This window comes from Struthio camelus, chromosome Z, assembly GCF_040807025.1.
Source record: "Struthio camelus isolate bStrCam1 chromosome Z, bStrCam1.hap1, whole genome shotgun sequence".
Classification (NCBI taxonomy): Eukaryota; Metazoa; Chordata; class Aves; order Struthioniformes; family Struthionidae; genus Struthio; species Struthio camelus.
This window is the reverse complement of record NC_090982.1, coordinates 61,858,754-61,879,026: the sequence shown is the minus strand read 5'-3', so window position 1 is coordinate 61,879,026 and position 20,273 is coordinate 61,858,754. Positions and strand designations below refer to the sequence as shown.

At 37.9% G+C, this 20,273-nt stretch overlaps 1 protein-coding gene across 2 annotated transcripts in view; it reads left to right on the top strand.

The window, feature by feature from the left end:
• The window catches only part of LOC138064550 (ceramide transfer protein), a 75,581-nt gene that overhangs the window by 28,824 nt on the left and 26,484 nt on the right, over nucleotides 1-20,273 (top strand). For both annotated transcript variants that reach the window (XM_068927649.1, XM_068927648.1), the window contains exons 4-6: nucleotides 15,244-15,351; nucleotides 16,170-16,308; nucleotides 17,301-17,384. In XM_068927649.1, coding sequence (XP_068783750.1) covers nucleotides 15,244-15,351; nucleotides 16,170-16,308; nucleotides 17,301-17,384 — 331 coding nt within the window. The remainder of the gene's footprint in view (nucleotides 1-15,243; nucleotides 15,352-16,169; nucleotides 16,309-17,300; nucleotides 17,385-20,273) is intronic.

The window sequence follows — 20,273 nt, the reverse complement described above, 5'->3', positions numbered from 1 at the left end:
GAGAAAGAAGCTAGAAGGGATGTTCTTTAGAGTCATAAAGTTCATCCTAATCCCTTAATATCATGTGAACTAATATTACTGTTATTAGATGATGGGTTTGTTTAGAAGTTCATAAAGTGTTAAGCATTCTAACAGTGACAGCTTGTGAAATCACTTCAGGCTGTTTCTGCTGTTAACGATTTCTTCTTCACTATCCTCATCTAATCTGAGTTCTTTTATAGACTAGTAATATTCGCAGTTAATATGAAGAACAGATTATTTCCTTCGTCTTTGCAACACTTAAAATTTCTCTTTTTATCTGTTAGTCTAAACAGCTCTGTTTTCCTCAGTCTTTCTCATCTACATGTTTTATAACTGTCTGATAATTTGTGTTGCTCTCCTCTGAACTCAGTTATCTCTGTGATGTACAGCACCCAAAATTGGACTTGGTATTCCTACTGAGTTTCTTAAGTGTTGAACCGAATGCGAGATTATTTTACGGGTCTTGCAGACTATCTGGTTTTGCAACATCATGGGGGTGTTTTTTCATTTGTTCAGCTTGTGAACCACTAAATCTGATTTCTCTCTAGAACAAACTGCTACTTGGCAAATTGTTACCTATCCAGTATTTGTGCAGTATACTTTTTCCTGTAACTATGTAGAACTTTGAACTTCATTTTCCTCCAGTTTAGATGAGGTTTACTGTTTGTTCCCCCCCCCCCCCCCCCAAATACTCTTCCATCACTTGCAGTCTTTCCAAGTCTTATCTTGGACTTTGGTTTCTTTCCAGAAATAATTCTTTGTGCTGCTTGGATATGGCTTAGTTTCTTACGGGATTGCATTTTTTAATCTAGTACTTTCTAAAGAATGGTCGGAATAGAAACTGGCTGGCTGATGAGAGACTAGATCATTTAGTAGTATCTTGATTAAAGGCTGAGTTTGCATGTTGTTCTGATGGGAGCTGCTTATCTGATTCTGAAGCTGTATGCATATGTGAATTTAAGATTATCTTAAATGTTTGTATCCATTAAAGCTGTGACCAGTCTGCAATATGTTCCTACTTAGAACAAGCTCCCTCCTCCATCTTGTCTGAGTGTTAACAGGTAGTCTCTGTAACCTCAACAGAAGTCTTGAATTTACCCTTCTCTCAAAGCCCTGCCCCCAAGCAGTAGTTAACTTAGTTTGAGATGCTTTGCTTCTCTTTCATGTAAATTAGCTAAATATGAATTGACTATTTAAAGATTAAAATAATGTTTTGATCACTTTATAGCCATGTGGGTTAAGCAAGTTGTTCTGAAACGTCTGGAAGACTGTTTAAAGAATAATGTCTGAAAACTATAGGCCAAAATACAAATTAGCAAAGCTTTCCCTCATGGATGCAATAGCAGGTGAAAGATAGTGTTTGAAAAGTACTAACTCAAGATCACATAGCATGAAAAGCTGTGACAGAACTGCTAAGCTGTTAGGAGTCTGTCGGTCAATATTTTTGATGACAGCATTGTAATGCTATTTAAGGAAAAGTGATGGACGCCTCTAAAATAATCTTAGTGCTCTTCCCAATGATGAGTCTTAATGATGAGTGATTGCACTAAATGTGCAGCTGGCCACGTCGTAAATAACCCGTACCCTTGCTGTAAACAAGTGGGATTCTAACAGTAAACTCGAGGGTATTATGGATTCACTTTGTGAAAATTGTGGTAGATAATTTTGAAGTGTATCCTCTATTCTGCATTGTAATGAGGGGAATGTCAGTGCTTATAACTGGCGGAAAGATACACAATATTTTAAAGACTTAAGTTGTCCCTGGCAGATGGCAGTACTTTTTTGCATTGTCACCCCAAAAAACAATATTAATCTTTGAAAGAGACCTGTGTCAAGCTTGACTTTAGGGGCAATTGCCTGCTCAAATTAGTGTCAGCGCTGCTCTTGGTACGACAAAAAGGAAGCGCAGAGCTGCAGCGTGATAGTAGTGAGTGGTTAAACTGCTAAAAGTTGACACTTGTCAAATAGACCTGCATTCTGTTTACTCGGAATTATTACTCATCAATCCACGGTACTGTGTAGCAAGTGTAATAGAAAAACTTTCACTAAAGCAGAACTCATTGCTGAGTTGATACCAATAGACCAGAGTTACACCCTAGCCATAGGGAGTAGATGCTGCTCAGCCACATGGGTGGGGTACACAAGTAGCAGTGGTATGTGTTCAGTAACATTCAACAGAGGTAACTCTGTGCCAAGGCCTCTGTGGCTTTTTTGGTTGTTGTCGCCTCCCCCCCACACCTCCCCAAAAAGCAAATAAGGGATAAATAGCTGCAGGAGCTAATGTGACTCTAAAAAGCTGAGGGAGACTTTGAAAAGAGGAATTCCTTTTAAAAAAAAAAAAAAAAAAAAAGCAGGAGTTGAGATCTTCTGCTTGTTTAAATTCTGTATTGCCCAAATTGGAAGCTTTTAAGGTGATGCTTTTAATACAAGTTATGCAGTAGAAGAATAAGCAGAATGTTTCTTTTTGTCTCTGTTTTAAAAAAAAAAAAAAAAAAAAAAGCTCTGAAATAGGAATTGGCTCTCCATTTAGTGTCATGTAGGTGAATGAACTCATTGCAGATGAATCCAGGTTCTGGTATGTTGAACAGATGTATTTTAAATGGGAGAGGAGGAAGAAGAGAGGTTTAATATTAAACTCCTATTGTTCAAGTGTTAGCTATATTGATTGGTATGAAGGTGGGCATTGGTATGCTGGGTTTTGGGGAGGGAGAAGAGATCAAATGAGAGGTGTCTGTGTCTGTTTTCCCATAGTAATCTGGAAGAAGTGGGTATTTCTGTATGACTTCAAAGTTGCTGGTTTAAGTAAGCAAGTATAGGAAGGGCTGCTAAGCTAAGTATCACTTGACCTAATGTATGTTATGGTGCTGATACTTGTAGAGAAGCTGCTCCTTCAGGAGATTATTAGATGTATGGCTTAACTATAAGTTTCTTTAAAAGACTAATTACTCAAAGTTGAATTAAACATGCTCTTTCAAGAAGAAAAACTGAACTTGCATGTCACACACGTTCTATTACTGTAGCATTGCTATCAGCAGGTGCCCTTAATACATGCAGTGTTGCTTGTCATCTGTTACTAAATTTGCTAAGCACCCTTCATTGCTAGTCATTGTGTATTTCCTGAAAGAAGACTTTGGGGACAGCTAGTGAATCAGCAGTTTTAGTTTACTACATAAGCATATGCTGCAGTAAGCCTAAATGCTGTCATTGCCAAACTGTTGAGACTTCCCTTTCAGGAAAGAAAAAAATAGTTCTTTGTCTCTCTTGGCACCATTTCGCTGTTCTTGGTTCCATGTTCTAACAGCTGCTCTAAGTTGCAGCTTTATTAATAAGTACAGTTGAAACTGTTTAAACCTCAACTAAAGTTTTCAGTCAATTCCAGCTGAACACACTTGATTACTTATGAACAATGCAGGCTGTTTCACTGAGCAATGTAGTTTTTATGCCTGTGTCCAGTTACATTTCAGAATAAACATTTTCATTTTAAAAGTAAATTATTATTCTCTGAAGAATACCTTCTCATGAGGTGGAGACCTGGAACAAGTACACTGATGTCTAACTGGACATACTTGAGCAGGAGGTTGGACTAGAGGCCCCTTGCAGCCTGAGTTAGTCTATGATTGTACAGTAAAACTACATTTTTTTTAATAACAGTTAAATCCTGCTTCCTTGTTTGTGTCAGTATTTTCTATTTCACATCAGGAGGACTCCCCATTCCTGTCTTGAAACGATCCTTTTTTTAATAGTGAGATTTTATTGCCTTGAAGTTGCAAATTTTCATACTTTGTAAAATAAAGGATGTGATTTAATTCAGTCTCCTTGGAGTTCTGCTTTATTCTCGCACTGTTCTAAAGTGCAGCTTCTTATTCCCATTCTTATTTAAACATGTCCCCAGATACGCTAAACTGGGGAGAGCTGGAAGTACGCTATCTATTCCATGCATTGTGGTGTGACATTAGTAGGTTGGATGAGAAATCTAACGGTTAGGTAAGCCTACCATTTTGAAATGTAAAAAAGGAAAGTGTAAAGATAAACAGTAACAGCTGATTAAATTACGCTTCCCGTAGTGCAATCAAACAACAGATAGGATTTGGGAATGTATTTGAGTGCATCTAATTGGTCTTCAGAGACTTACTGATTTTGGCTTTAATTGTTCGAAAGAAGCCTTTGTGGTTGCTAGACTCATTTCTTTAGCAACATAGATGAAGTGCCCTGCCAGCAATGCCAGAGTTGTCCGTAGCCACCAAGGCAATTTGCTTGGCTCTTGGCTGCCTCTTTTACTGGAGGATTCCTGTGAGTGGACAGGTATTTCCCTGTGCACCTAGGGTAAAACCCATGCTCCATTATGGATTTGGGCTTGGTCACATGAAGAGGAAGTCTGCAATGTGTGACCTGAGGCTGTGTTTAGAAGCAAAGCTCAACTGGCTGGAAAGGTGGCTTATTAGCAGCCACATTTATCTGTGTAGTGCATCAGTACGCAAAATGCTTGAAGAGAGGGCTTATCTTCATAGATCCCAATGGTGCATGGACAGTCTGCAAATTTTATTTTATTATCCTGGACTGAGGGGTAGCTTTTGCATGAAAAAGCCATAGGTTCAGTTTTCTGTTTCTGCAGACGCTTTATCGTGCATGAGCTAGGCTGTATGCAGACCTGTCTGAACGTAAAGGTTTGACAGCAGAGTCTGCGTGTTGTCACTGATGTTCAGAATGGGCAGGGAACACCTTGCTTGATTGCCAGCAGGCTGGCTTCTCCTGCTCACTCAGCAATGGCAGGAAGCCTCCTTTTAATGTATTGCAGCGCAAAGGAGATAGCCGCCAGACTATAGCCATTCACCTGCGGAGTTACCCCTCAGTGCAGTGTCTGCTGACGATGGCATCGGTGCTTGGAGCAGTTACTCAACTCTTAACACCTGGGGTGATTTTCTCATGATGAATTCTGCAGGAATAGAGCACTTTATGGGAATTAGCAGTGGGATTGGATTTTATCACTGTGTAGAGAGTATGGGAACCTATAACATACTTTATTCTGAAGACTTGTTAAAGAAAGCAAGCTTTCTTTCATGTGCAGTATGTCTCTGTGGTAGTTTAGCCTTCTAACAGCACAGTGTGCAGCTAAGGCACGAACGTTCCTGCCAGAAGTGCTTATATGGTATATACCGAACACAGTGCTGCTGCAATGAAATAAGACAGTTTGGCTGTTAAGAGAAGACTGAGTTACAGAAATCTACTAAACTACTTGTTTTATTGGTAGTATGCTATGTAGCCTGTTGTGGGGAGAATTTTTGGTACCCAGCACTGCACTGGCTTCATTTCTCGTGTGATTCAAAGCATTTTACCCCTCTGGAAAGCAGTAATAACAAAAAAAGTGACACACAGCTTAATGCACAACTTAATGATGCTTCAGCCACCAGTATTGCAATCCAGTGCAGGAGGTAATGTTTATCTTGAAAGCCCTGAGTGTTTTAGAACCTGACTCCTCCGGTTTGCTTTGCTGCGGTGTACTGGAAGCAGCCTCTTGTGGCTGCGTTTTCCTAGTTCCCAGGTTTGAAACTTCAAGGGCAGGGTAGGTCAGTGCATTGTAGAGACCTGTGCTGTGCTTGAAGTTGTTTTTCCTATTGTCTTGCACAGAGGGTATTAGCTTTCAGCAAATAAAAGCAGCCTGTTTCTTGTTGATGAATGAGTAATGGCAGCGTATGGTGGTTTTTTTTGTTTTTTTTTTTGTACTGGCTGATGAAGCTGAGCTTTATTTTTACTGGTATATTACTGATACTATGTATGTAATGTAAGATAACATTTGTAATTATCGAAGACTAGATTTCAGGAAGTTGCATTGCATGAAACAGCTGTATAAATAACTATCTAAATAAGCTTGCTTAAAATTACTGCAATGGGGGAACTGAGTTATATTTCAAGCTAAATAACTCTGTACCGCTCTTGCATGACTTTTTGTGGTTTTGAAAGGGTTTAACCAGAACTTGATGCTTCTCAGTGTGTATATGCCTACAAGGAAAACTAGTGTGAGAACCTATGTAATGCATACTCTCTACTAGCTAATCTGGCTAGTATATAAAACTTATTTTCACAATGAGCTCTGTTTGACAGCTGCAGGCTAATGGCTGAGGAAAAGACTTCTACTTGGACTTGGGTACTTGAGATAGAAATGTTTAGTTTCTGTAGGTCATAAATAGATAAAGCTTGCTTTCTTTAACAAGTTAAACTACATTAGTCTAACTATTTAAAAATGTTAAATGAAGTTTTAAGAAACCTATGCCTAAACACTTGTCTGTGCTTAATTTGGTGCTAATGACTTTGGACAATCTTAACTGGGAATTTAATATGCTGTTAGTTCACTGTTTTGACCTGTGTAATTCAGAGGCATAACTTCAGAATAATTTCATTAATTGCTGTTAAAATGGTGTGTGCCACTTCTAATTCATTGTCATTCAGTGATAGCTGTTATTGTTACTTCTTGCATACAGCACAGAAAACTTTATACTCATTTAGCAGTGTTTCAAATGTAATTATAAAGGCTAAAGGTAAAACGGCTCTGTTCTTAATTGTCTGCCAAGGAAAGGTTTGTGTGCCGGGAGACTGGAGCAGAAACAGGATAAAGGTTACTTTTGGGCTTTGACCAATAGTAACCTTTGGACGTGCCTGTTTTCCTTTTCGCTATTTCCCTCTAGTGGTCACAAGGTATATCGACTTGAGGGGTTAATTAAATCAACTCGTATCGTTTAATACTTACACGTATTGATAAATAATCCAGCAGGAATACAGGCTGTGTAGAAACTTAATTTGTTCAGTTGTGACCTGTTAAAATGCAATGTATTATGTGATATTTCATAATGGGAAAACATACTCTGCTTCAGATGGGCAATGCAACTACCTTTTGGAGATGATCTGAATTTTCATCTTTTTGGATATGCAGGTGTGCCCTTTCTTTGCAACTCAGCCATGCAGAGTTCTTAGCATAAGCTAAACTTGTCTGTAAAGTGTCTTGAGCCTTATGAGGTGAGAGCTGTACTATAGGCAGATTGTTGCCTATTTCTGGAACTAGGTGTTATGTCTAAACACTTGATGTTAATTTATCACTTGAACATGATGAAAACAGAATGCTAGACTTGTTTTTGTCCCACAAACTAACCTGAGGATTATAGAATTAAGTTATATGAGTCTTTGTAAACCAGTCCATGTTTTCATTTCACTTTTTAAAAATTCTATCTTAATGTAGGGACCTCTATTGTTTATTAGGTGTTTGACTGAAGATCTTATAGATGCTTCTTATAGTTCAAACTTTTTGCTTATCATGCCAAACTGCTTTTTTATTTATATAGTTACTCTTTCAGAGCTTCACCGTTATCGTTTTCTATCTTTTGGGGGGGGAAAAAAAAAGAAAATTACTACTGACGGGGCTATTGCCTAGTTAGTTTGTGCTTAAGACGTGGAATCTTTATTTTGTAATATTGATGTATGGTTGGAAACAGGCTTAAAGCTTCTGCTGATAGCAGGGTTCCGTGTGCAGAAAGAATTTTTAAGCCAGACTGGGCTTTTTCTAGACAAACATAGTTAATTTTGAGACAAGTAGAAGGACTGCAACCCCGGAAGACTTCAGGAATCTGGATAATGTGCCATATAATATAATATATGTGACCCAGGGAGTACCATATTTCATATAACACTATTGTTGTTTAATTCTGCTCTAATGGGTGCAACGAGCCTTCATTGGTATTTGGGGGAGCTTTGAGTGAAGTGGATCTTGAGAGCTGATTAAACAAAGGCTATAGCAAGAAGAAAATGGGAAGACTAGGGAATAAGCCTTGATAGCCAAGCAGGGTATGTTAAGTTTGCTGGGATTTGAGGTGCAAAACAAGCACTGCATTTAATGTAAAACTCCTTTTTCCTTTTTCCCAAATTACTGTTGTAAAATTGTAATTTAAAATGAATAACGTGTTCTCAAAATTGTTCTTCAGGTGTAGGATCATTTTTTCTTAAAAAATCAAACATTATATGGGCTCTTCCATCCTTGACAGTACCAACTTTATTCAGCCTCCAGTGCTACCTATTGCATATGCTGGAGTACACTAAGCATTTAATAGAGATTTCTACTCTGCTGGCAAGGATTGAACAGAGGGGGGAAAGCAATCTGTTCCTGTGTGGCAGCAACAAGATAGCTATTAATTGAGGTAGATGAATAGGAGACTTAATGGTATTCGTCTTTTTTTGTCTGGAAGCATTTCTTTTGTTGGTAGTTTATCTGCCTATTGATAAGCCTTCCCAGACGTATGCTTATCACTGTAGTTCTGCATTGCTCTAAGGCTTTCTGTAGTACGTTTCTCCCTGTTGGGCCGTAGTGGTACTGTGCAGGTGAGAATGCTACCTTCACCTGACCCAGGGTGCTGTGCTTTATATTCTAGAGTTGCCTGATGTAAGAACATGTCTTCTGAATGACTAAAATTTAGGCTTCTTAACTCAAAGATTGAAGCTGACTGAGATTTGCAACAAGTAACCCTTTGAGCAAAGGAGGAAAAAGCTTTGCTGTTTAACCATGACCTCTCTCTTGAAATCTGGTGGTAATCTCCAGTCCAAGACTCTTCAGCGTAACACTGACTATAGATTTGTTTTTCCACTTCTGAAGAGAGATGACATTAAATCGAATACTTCATTATTTTAAATAGTCCAAAAAAAAAAAAAGAAGAGTACAAGGTTATCATTCCTTCTCTGTTATTTTGAAGGAGAAACAAGACACTACTTGAATACCCATGTTGACTGTAAATGTAATTTAGGAAAACGTATTTGTTAAGCGGTATTAATTTTTGTATTCCTGAGAACACCTTGCTGCTTTGGGGACTGTGTCCGAGCATCGTGCAGGTTTTCCCTCCACCTAGTGGGCGCCTCATGGCCGAGTGCGCAGGAGGAGGGTCTTGTGCTCAGCTGTGCGTTGCTGCTTGCTTTCCATGCCTGCTCCAGATTCGTCTGCCTGCTAGTACTTGTGCATCATCTGACATAATTCCCTTTTTAAATTTAAATACTTAACTGTGATGGAATAATCTAACTGTTAAATGTAATTTAATATGCCTATTAAAAAGGAGAACTGCTTGGCAAGTGCCTCCAATTACCATCAGAACTGTTCTCGTTTTCAAAGGTATAGTTGTGCATATGGACTACCCTTAAACCAAGATTAAGCTGTATGTACTTGAATAAACTTATTCTTTTAAAATCTATGGTAACTTCTGGTTTTCAAAGCCTTGAAACAAATTGAAAATTAATTTCAGTATATTGGGAGCTGAGACTAGAACATCAATGCAAGCTGCTTAGTTTTATTACTAAGTCAGCATGCAAAAGTAAGTAGATATTGTCACATTGATTTTTGGCACTTTTGCTCAGGAAAGACTTTTATTCTGTAAATCACACTTTTCCACAGAAGTTCCCAAGTCTAAGAAGCAGGATTTCAAAGGCATTCTGTTCCTACCCTTTCTTGTAGGCTCCTGGATGTCTTAGCACTCTGTGTGCTGACTGTTCTAAACTTTGTGGAGTGCCCGTCCCTCCCTGTTCGGCTGGCACAGAGCGCTGGTTCAAAATGCTGAATGAAGAGATTTGCAGTTGCCGGGTCATATTTGGCGAATACAGTCTTCCTGCGCGTATTAATCGTTGGGAGGTCTCAGAGAAGTGGTATACATTCATGTAACTAAACATGGCTGTGAACCACATGGATAATGAACACTGAAGGCTGCTAGTCATTTTGTAGCCAGACCTTGCTCTTCTCCCTGTCCTCTTGCAGCTGTGCCTCTTTGTCAACCTCTGTTCTCCTCTGCAGTGTTTTGTGTATTGGTACTGCTTCTTGCCCCTCTTCCTTTCATTAGAAAGTGGTATGTGTTTCCAGAGCTTATTAAACAGTGCACCACTCTGACTCAACCATTAAAGAAGCCTGTTGTGTGGAGGCCACACACGGTGACTTACCAAAAGCCTGTGGAGCATAAGATCTTCAAACTCCTTGCTTCTCGTATTACTTTGACAGATGAGTGTAACAGTTGATAATCTCTGTGGTACACTGCTGTAGTCTCTATTGTTTATCTGTTGTCTTAATACATGTACTTTTCAACTCAAAATGCCTATTTTGCCTTCTGTGTACGTACACTTATATCCTGCGAAATTGCAACGCTTATCACTGTAGGAGAACAAAATATGTCTACATTTCTTTACCTGTTTTTGCAATTGTGAGGAAAGGGCACGTTAGGACCTTTTTAACTTTTTGGTTTCTAAGAGCCTCCTGCACCATGCTTGGGAAGGCTGCATGCAGCGGGGAGCATCATCCAACTGCTGTGACCTGGATTGTGAAATTCTTGTCTCTGCCTTCCTGCTGATTAATGACCTCCTCTGTCTGGAAACCTAAAATTTCCATTTCAAAGCCTTTAGAACAACTGATAAAGCAGGCCTACAGGCACATGTTAATTGTCCTAACTTTAGTCTAACTACATCCTGGACTGCCCCGCTTGTATTTGTGGCGTTCTGCTTACTATCTGCAGACATCCCTAGACAGCCTTCTTAGCTCATCCCAGCATTACCCCCTCTTTCTTCAAGTGCGTAGAGTTCTTTGCAGCGTGTCCAAAAATGCCTTTGGAGCATAGGTGTTTGACAGACCTCTCCTGCTTAGTCCCCACCAAGTCTTTCATAGTATCTTCCAGCACTTTTCACTTTTTTTGTTTTTATTTGTTTTGTTCTCCTACAGTCTTGTTTTTCATAAGGTATTGTGGTTTGATCTCTTAAATTTTTTAGCTTGTGAAACGACAGCAGTAGGATTTTACACGGTTATTGCAGAGAACGTGATTAGAATCGCTGCATCCTAATGTCTGTTGTGGCACCTCCTAGGGTGAGCCGTATGTCTTGGGAGGGAGGAGCTGCCTGCTGCATGTGTGTTATGTAAAATAATAAATAATCTATAACGCAAACTGAAAATATGTTTTGATGGACAAACATGTACATTGAAGCACTTAACAGACATTAAATGGAGACATAATCAAAAGAATTCTTGAAGACATGAGAGTATTTTTTTTTTTTTAAGTGGGGGAGCTTTCCCATGAGTCTGTGCTTTACTCCAGAGTATTACTGACCCACTTTAGGAAATCCTTAACTGGCAGATCAGTGTGAGCTGTAATGGAGGTCTGCGATATGCTTCTGCGAATACTCTAGCTATTTTACTGAAAGCAGCTTTTCTGATGTCCTGTCTTGTTGCTGACAGCAGCATCTGCTCCAGTAAAGAATCACATGAAGTGTTGAATCATGTGGCTCTTTCCTCTCATCCATCATAATGAAAAAGCATTTTGAAAGGATTAATGGATTTCATGCAGCAGTATAGAAGCTGAAGAAGTTGCAGTGTGCTAACAAGTACCAGTTCTGAGTGTAGCTTTGAGGCTACCGCATATGCATGGAATTCCAAAGAACTGCATCTAGATAAATGAGCATGGTAATTCAGCATTAGTGCTTAATGCTATAGGTTGATACAACTTGCAAGTTATTTTATTTTCAAGCAGTGAACTGTTAGCTTCTATCATATATGGACCCTACTTGCTTTTCCAATTTTTATCCTGGGAAACTAAGAATTCTATAAACGGAAGAAGTTTGTGACAATATTCCTCATCTCAGTGTAACTATTTCTGCAGTGAATAATTAATGATGATCCGCTTTGCAAGACATAAACGCAGCAGCGACCTGCTCTGGTTTAGATGTTGCGGTGGTAGAATGGTGGGCTTTGCATGATGCATGCTTTTCTTGTTTGCATTAAGCTGCTTGTGTGTGCCTGCAGTGAGCTGGATGACCTGTCTGTGCATCAGATCTAAAGCAATACTTTTGTGTGCTTCCCCCTCCCCATAAGGATTCTTGATCTAACTTTCTTTTTTTTAATCTTCCCTTTGGTTGTTAAAACACAATTCTGTGCGAGAGAGTTTAATCAACATGATCTGTAAATGCGCATGCTTTAGATTCCTACTGTGTGCTGTTTAATCTGCTGAGCTTGCTACTTGGCTACAAATAGTTAAAATTGTCTAGATGCTTTTTATGTGGCAGCTTTTTATTGGTTTTGCAAGCTGATAGGTCGCTGTTTCAAACACTGTTTTGAATCATGGAAAAACTGTTTAATGGAAGCGCAAGCACAAATGACCATCTAATATGTGTGTTGCTGAAAAGGTAGCTCTTAAAAAATAAATGAAAAATTAAATATGGGTAGATTACTTTTGTTTTTATTCTCTGAATTAAATTATCATTGACTATAAGGATAGCATTGGAAGAAACAGAGGAAATGCAGAATGCAAGTCATAAGGCTTTCTATTTCTAATTAAAGTTGTGTCTGTTCTTTGGATATGACCTTGAATATGACCAATATTCAAAAATATGGTCGTTCAGAAGCTTTATTTGTCATTAAACTTAGATCTAGTTTTTTCATAGTTGTGTCTTGCTCGTTGTATCCTTGCAGGAGGACACAATCGGGAAACGTTTGCTGTCCTCTCAGAGTTATATAGAGAGAAAATGCTCAGTGCCGTGGTTGTCTTGGCTACATTTTAAAATTCATCTGCTCATGAAGTCATATCCTATTGAAATGAAAAATTTTGCTCTCTTTCTAGCTTGCACAACTCAAGCAGAAAACAGAGCGAGTTCCGCTCTTTCAAAGTGACTATAGTAACACCATGTTCAGTGACGTCTGAATATTTATAGCATATGATTAAGTAAACACTGACAATACCAATAAAACAGTGCGATTTTGTTTAGAATTTCATTTAGAGAAAGTCCTAGCAGAAATATTTTATGATGTTCTGAGACTTTAAAACTTTTATAAACGTTCTCCCAATGCTTATGCTCAACAAACACTTTTTTGAAACGAAATAACAGGATCATGTGCTTAAAGTTCTTGATTGTCCTTTTAAAATCCTTTTATCCCTGTACATGCTTTGCTTTCATTTTTCAGGCTTTTGAAGGACTTGAAGTCCATAAAGAGATCTGAAAGCCCTTACTTGAGTATTTGCAAAAAAGGTATTTTCAGAAGTAACCAAAGCTTTTCCTCATTTAACTTCTACATACTCAAGGTCCTAAAACAGTAAATTAAAGTACAGTCTCTGCACTTTAATGCAAATGCATTACAATTCAAAACAGTATCCCAAATACATTGCTAAGTTGTACTTCTTAACACTTGAACTGACATTCCAAAAGACACCTGTATATCAGTATGAAGATTTTTACCAAAACCTCTGTTCCAATATGTGTAAGCGATGCTCTAAAGTGAATAGTCATACAGATTCTGAAAAACTGAGTGTTTAGCACCTCTGTTGCTGCACTTCTATAGTTTCTAGAACTCTTCCTCTTTGAACCTGAGCTAAAATAGGTTTAACTGCATGATTTGTAGCAGACAATACTAAGTGGCATATACCTCCAAGAGTATGACTTAAGGAAATTACGTCTTGTATCATTCATTTCACTCTAAGCTGTCAATGAACTTAAGTTTCCATTTCTGCTGTTTCAGATAAGTTTCTCTAAATTTTTGCTGAAATAAGCAATGAAACTGAGGCATGGCTAGTTCAATTTTCTTTAAAACAAACAAACAAAACCTCAAAATGTATCCTAAATGCTTTGTAAATTGATCACTTTGCTCTCTTCTTCCAAGACTTTATGTAACCACAACTTTTTTTATCATGTTCTTTTCTCAACTTCTCTTCTTTTGCTACTCATGCTATTTGTGTTTAAAGCACTATTGTTTGCTCAACACGTTCTTGTCTTCTGCCTCGTTCTTCAAACAGACCAGTTAAAAACTGACTCTTTGCTCCTTCATCCTTGTTTCTACTGGATAATCTCATTCACTCATGTTCTTTCAGGTATTATGTGGACAACTCTGGGACTCGTGTTTTCTTTTTCAGTCTTATCTTTGTTTCTCCAAAGCTGTGTTTCTGTCCTGCTGCTCCTTTGTGGCCGAACATAAGTATTGTGTCCCGAGTGTCTCAGTACTGTCCAAATAGTCCTGTTTCAGCCAGCACTTGAAACAACTGTTTTTCTCCTTTCTCCTTGTTTTTAATGCTCTTCAAGTTCATTTGCATCTTAATTTATCAGCACTTTTCTGTCTCCTGAAACCTATGCTTCTTCCAGTTCTTCCTTAAGAAGTTCAACAGCTAGAATTTCATTGCTAGTTCTTGCTTGTTCCATGTCGTTCAGTCTTCCTCCTGCTCCTTTGAAACTTCTCTGCTACTACAGAATCTTATTCCTGTTAAAGGTCCTTCGTAATGCTGTCCCTGTCTGCTTGATCAAACTCTTATGTTAACAGTATTTTAGATATTACTCTCAACTACCTGTTTTCTTGCGTTCTGTTTCAGGGTTTTCCTTCTTGGCCATGCATGACCCACTCATATTAACCTGTAGAGAAACATTTTTCTTCCAGTTCCTCAATATCTGCTTCTGCAGTTTCATTTGTGAGAAATTTGTCAAACATAATGATGTTAGACATTAACGTTTTCGTACTATTTTAATCATGAGATATGTTTTTCATGACTATGTAATTTAATTAGTTACTATTATTATATTCTCCCTCTTGCTTTCAGTATCACACCTTGCTTTACGTAGGTTTATATGTCCTTTGAAAACAATTCAAATTGTTCAGTTCAAACAGGTCTAATATAAAGAACGTTACTGAAGTCTGGAAAAAGCAGAATTTAAGATGTCAATGATATCTGCTTTTTTAATGATCTTTATTTTGCTGCTTCTAAACTAAAATGCCTCAGTAACGTGGCGGCATTTGAATGACTGGGAAGGATTGACTCTGGCTGTTTGTCTTCGAACTGAAGCAATGCTAATCCTTTGATTAGTTGCCGAGTGCTGTAGTTCCTTTGAATGCTGTGTGAAATTGCTTTGTAGGGATTATAGATACCTAAAGGACAAACTTTATGCCTTTTCTGAACCCTTAAATATTTATTGTCTTGTTCTTTTGGGAGATATAATTGGTTGTGGATAAGTATTTTTTCTAGTTCATTAGGATATCAAAAAATAAAGGTTCATAGTAACTTTACAGAACATAAGCTATATTCTTAAATTGGCAGGCAAAATTTGGGTTACTAAGCCCCTACCGCTTCCTGGCAGGAAACAATTGGGCTGGTTTTGGAGGAAATGTCATTAATTTTGCTTTCATGATTTCTTCTTCTAATAAAAGCCTTAGCACTCTAGTTCTGTATGTACGTATGTATGTTTGTTTTTTAGACTGAATCTGGCTATGGATCAGAGTCAAGTTTACGACGCCATGGATCCATGGTGTCTCTTGTGTCTGGAGCAAGTGGGTACTCTGCAACATCCACCTCTTCGTTCAAGGTTAGTGACTAATGTTTTCTTAGTACTGGTGTGTGAATAAGATACTTAGGTAGCTGGAAAAGAAATACTTTCAGATATGTGAAGAATTGCTCACAATTATAAAAATATAAAATACCAGCTCTTTGGTTTACTGTAAGTGTTAGTAATTCAACATGTGATGATGGACAGATGATAAAAGAAGCTTTCACGTGCCTCTGTGCAGTTGTTCCTTTTAAACTGTGGCATCATCTTCCAATGGCAAGAAAATCAAACTTGTAGGAGGAGTTCTCTTTTCCTAGCATGCTCCTGCAAATAGCAGGGCTTATGACTGAAAGAGAATGCTGATTCCTTGACTTCAGAAAAGTGATTAATAACGCCTGACAAATGATGATTTTCCTTTGTTTTGATGCATATAAATATTTAACGCTTGAGCTTGGGTGGGCTGCACTTCTGATGAGTGAGCAGCAGAGAAGCAACAGAAGAAAGGTGAGGAAAAAATTAGTCTACCTGACAGAGATCTTACGCTAGAGCTGACTATTTTCAGGCAAATTGGTACAAACCTGGTTGTATGCAAGATCTGTCAGCTTTTGTAGAGTGCTCTGAAGTAGCAGATGCAGTCAGGAGAAAAATAAGACCAGTGGGCAAAACGAATACACTTGTAATCACTTGTATGCAATTTCTTATGTTAATGATTTTTAAATGCTAACAGTGTTTCATCGCTTTAGTTTATCAGAAGAATTTGGTCCTCGTGGTTGTAGAAAAGCTATTTCTTTATTTAGGCATTGAACTGCTGCAAATTAAATGGAAGTATTTAAGGCGCTTTTCTCTTGTATTTTCAGAAGGGCCATAGCTTACGTGAGAAACTTGCAGAAATGGAAACCTTCAGAGACATCTTGTGTAGACAGGTTGATACTTTACAGAAGTATTTTGATGCTTGTGCAGATGCAGTTTCCAAAGATGAACTCCAGAGGGACAAAGGTAAAACTGTAATTAAAAACTCTTCTCTGTAGAATCTAACTTTTTACCCAGTAAACAATAGCCCTTGAAATAGTGTTTGATCCCATATACGCTAGATGAGTATCTTAAACTTGCTTCTTAGCCGAATGACAATCATAGATATTTCTGCATGAGCAATGTTAACTGATTTCATTTTTGAAGTTGGATTCCCATAAAAATCTACTTACTTTGTTAATAAACTGTAGCTATCGGCCTTACTGAAATCGTGTTCTTCTAAGCACTTGATTTTATCAAATGATAGCTGCTTAACCCCGTAAGATGAAGTCAAGTTAGTTTACTGTTGCATCTCTTACCGTTATTGTGACAAACCAATAGGACGTTAGTTTTAATCACTAGGAACAATCCATTCTTTCATAAGGCCAAACCTGCTGCCATATCGAAGGCTCCTGAGATATGTTGACTGTAGCTAGTGTATTAAACAACTTTACCTGTTTGAGATCCTAGTAGACCTAATAAAGGATGCCTATATTCCTCTGAATGTTTTTCTCGGAACACAGCTTGTTGTCATATTTGTGTGCTCTCCTGAGGCATTTCTCTTCATCCTTGAGTTTGCTCTGGCAGTCTAGAACTTTTGCTAGTGAGAAGACAGTAGATAATAAGCACAGTTCTACTTTTTTTGGCAAACTCTACTGTAGAAGAACAGATAGCTGATGAATCATGGCTCCTTGCTTATCCAGTTATAACTCTGAGCTACCTTTTTTTCTTACCCTGAAACCGAGAGCTAAATGTAGACACTGAGCAAATGTTAGTCTTCTAATGGCTGACCGTAATATTGATAGTGGCCTCAGAAATACATGCAGGGAGTTGGAGACTGTTTTGATTTTATTATAGAAAAAAGTTTCCTTAAATGCTGCTTAGCCATGAAGGTGCTCTTAATTGTTCTCTCACTCACTAAAGAATTTGGGGAAAGGTTTTCTCCCTTTCATGACATACAAATTCTCTCTCAAATTTAGTGGTAGAAGATGATGAAGATGATTTCCCCACAATGCGCTCCGATGGGGATTTTTTACATAACAGTAACAGCAATAAGGAAAAATGTAAGTATGTCTAAACTCTGTTCCCACCGAAAACTCCCGAATAGTATGATTAGCCTGGTATAGCAGACTGGTAATTACTCTCTTTTCTAAGGAGAATTACAAGAATAGTTGTACTTGAACTTGTGTGACAGGAACTTATGTTAAGGTCATCATTCATTAGTTGTTTTTCATGATTCTTTGCACTGTATTTAATTTAACACATGCCAATAGTGCAGGTTTGTCAGACTTTCCTACCCCAAGGAAGTCTGTCACCCCCTGTGTCCAAAGTCAAGTCCATACTACAAACTTTTGAAAAAGATGTTGTTGTATTGACTCCTTCTGCCTACCCCCTCCCACCCCCAGCTATAGTTGTGTGGCTAAGTGGCGGTTAAGTCAGCATTATGGTACTGATTCTCACTCACTATAATGTCAGTACTTTTTTCCCCGATATTTCCCAATGTTGAACAGAATTTTCATTTTTATTCTTGCATTAAAGAATCTGATTATAGTCAGTGCACTCACTGCATCCATGCAGTAAATATGAAGAACTCATGCAAGCCCTGCCATTCTAAAAATCTAAAAATCTGGCCTGCCAAAAGTTGCACATACATTTAAAATGTATTTCTATCATTCTGAGACTTTCCCTTGTTTCTTGACTAAAGTGATTCCAGTGTTTACATTCTCTAGCTACTGACAGTTCCGTTAAAGGTAATTGTTAGGCTTCAATTCACAAAACAATGAAGTTGTACCAGCTCCAGTTTAGAATCTGATGGAGTCTCCAAAAGAAGTACTTAGCAAAACTATTTTTAAAAATGTAAACGCTTTCAGCAAGAAACTGGAAAATATATGGGCAAAGCAAGCCTTTTCTGTGTCTTCTGTTATCTTTTTAACAATTTGCGGTAGTCCCCGTGTCCTGCATCTTTCGTTACTGTATTTAAGTGCTCTCTTTCTAGAGTACTGCTGAAACTGTTAGGAGGAAGGAAGAGGAAGGGATAGAAAAGGAGCTTTCTGCATACTTCCAGAACTAATTACATGAGTAGATTCTTCAATGATAGTGAGTGCTTGCTCAGCAAAGGGTCAATTGTAGTGCTAAAGTGGGAGGTTTAGTGCGTAACTCGGAAGTTTTTAATAAATCCCTCATGCCTCTTACCAGCACAGATAAGCTTGCAAAACTCCCCTGTAGGCAAGCCACACATCCATTGATCCTATTTTATTCAAAAAGTCTACATTTTTGAGGACTGCAAAGTCATCAGAACAAACTTCAGAAAATCGAAAAAGCTTTCTTCTAAAAATGTTAAGTGAGAATTTAATTTCACTGCATGATTCATTTTCAAAGAGATGTCTTTGTCAAACCTAGCTTTTGTAGGATGATGTAGGAGTTTCAGCTTAATTTGCCATTAGAACTTTCCCTCATATTTGCATTCTTCTGGTGTATCTGCTATATATAAATTTGATATGTGAAATGTCATTAGGAAAGTGTTTTTGTACATCTGGCCATGTTAGAACACTTAAATGCAAAGTGGGTTCCTTCTGCTTTCTTCAGGTTTTGTGTGTGTATTTAACAGGAATTTGAAGTGATATCCACATTCCTCTTGTAAAGAGTTTGTATTAAGTCTCTGAGCTTCTGTGCTAAAAAATTCCAGTATACTATGAGTGCCTTTATCTAAAATCATGTGTTATAGCTCATTGCACAAAATTACCGCTGCAACCCTTTGTTTTTGCTGAACTTGCAATTCCAGTTCTCATGATTCCTGAATTTATGAACTTTTAATATAAATGATTGACAAAAAGGAAGAGATTAATCTCCATTTTAGTTTTTCTGTGCTGCAGTTTCTAATTTGTAAGTAAAGTTTAAAAGCTGAGTGCTGGAACACCTGACTGGAAATATATTCCTGGCCTATAGTAGAATCCTTGATCTTAAGTCATGCAGAGAGAGAAATAGGTGTCTCAGGTTAAGAACGGTTATCCAAAAGACAGGTGTACTGGGTAGAAAAATAGTCAGACTTAACAGATGACGAAAGATTTATCTTAAACTTGACCCTTTCCTGAAGCTTAGCTTCAGAGCAGACATTAAGATTCCTTGTTTTCTTGGGTTTCAGGTTCCTGTCTTGAATAGTCTTGGAAAGCCTGGAACAATCTTTTGGATAAATTGTAGCTGAGAAATGGTTGTCTGTCTATCCTAAACATGGGACTGTTGTGCAATGAGTGCTCCAGCAAGTGCAGAGTATGAATTCAGCCTCTTAGCCTACTGTGATAAGAGGGAGTATTTGAACCTGACAGAGGAGAGTGCTCTAACTGCTAGACTCAAGACTAAGTGAATGTATTTGCATTGTCTTTTGAAATTTGTTCTCTTCTGCATCTTCACTGGGTAGGAAGAAAAACTTACCATGACTGTATAGCTTTGTGTACTGTTCTGAAGGAGACATTTGGATAGGGAGTTTTCTTCTGTGTTCTCAGGGATCTTTGAGTGAAATGTTCGAGAGGACTATGAAAGTTTTTAAATTTATTGCTCGCTTTCCATTTAGAAAACTTGGTAACTGAAACAATGGTCATTTGTATGAAGTACTAAGCAAGAGCCTGGTTGATGCATTTTTACCTGTCTGGATCTTATATTCTAAGAACATAGAATATAAGAATCTTGATCAGGAAGAGTACCCATTTATCTGCTCAAGAAAATGAAGGGATTTGGCCTTAAATTATGTAGAAATAAGAGCAGGTTTAACCTGTTTAAGCAACCTTTTTGAGGATAGATGTTTTTGTACTAGAATTAAAAAATTGAAGATGATCCAGAAGACTGAAGGAGGAGAATTTGAAATAAAACACAGTGGAATTTATGGTGGATTTTTGTGCTCTGAATAGAGGAAGAATATTTACTAGCATATTGTCCAAGTAATGTGGTGGTTCTTAAAG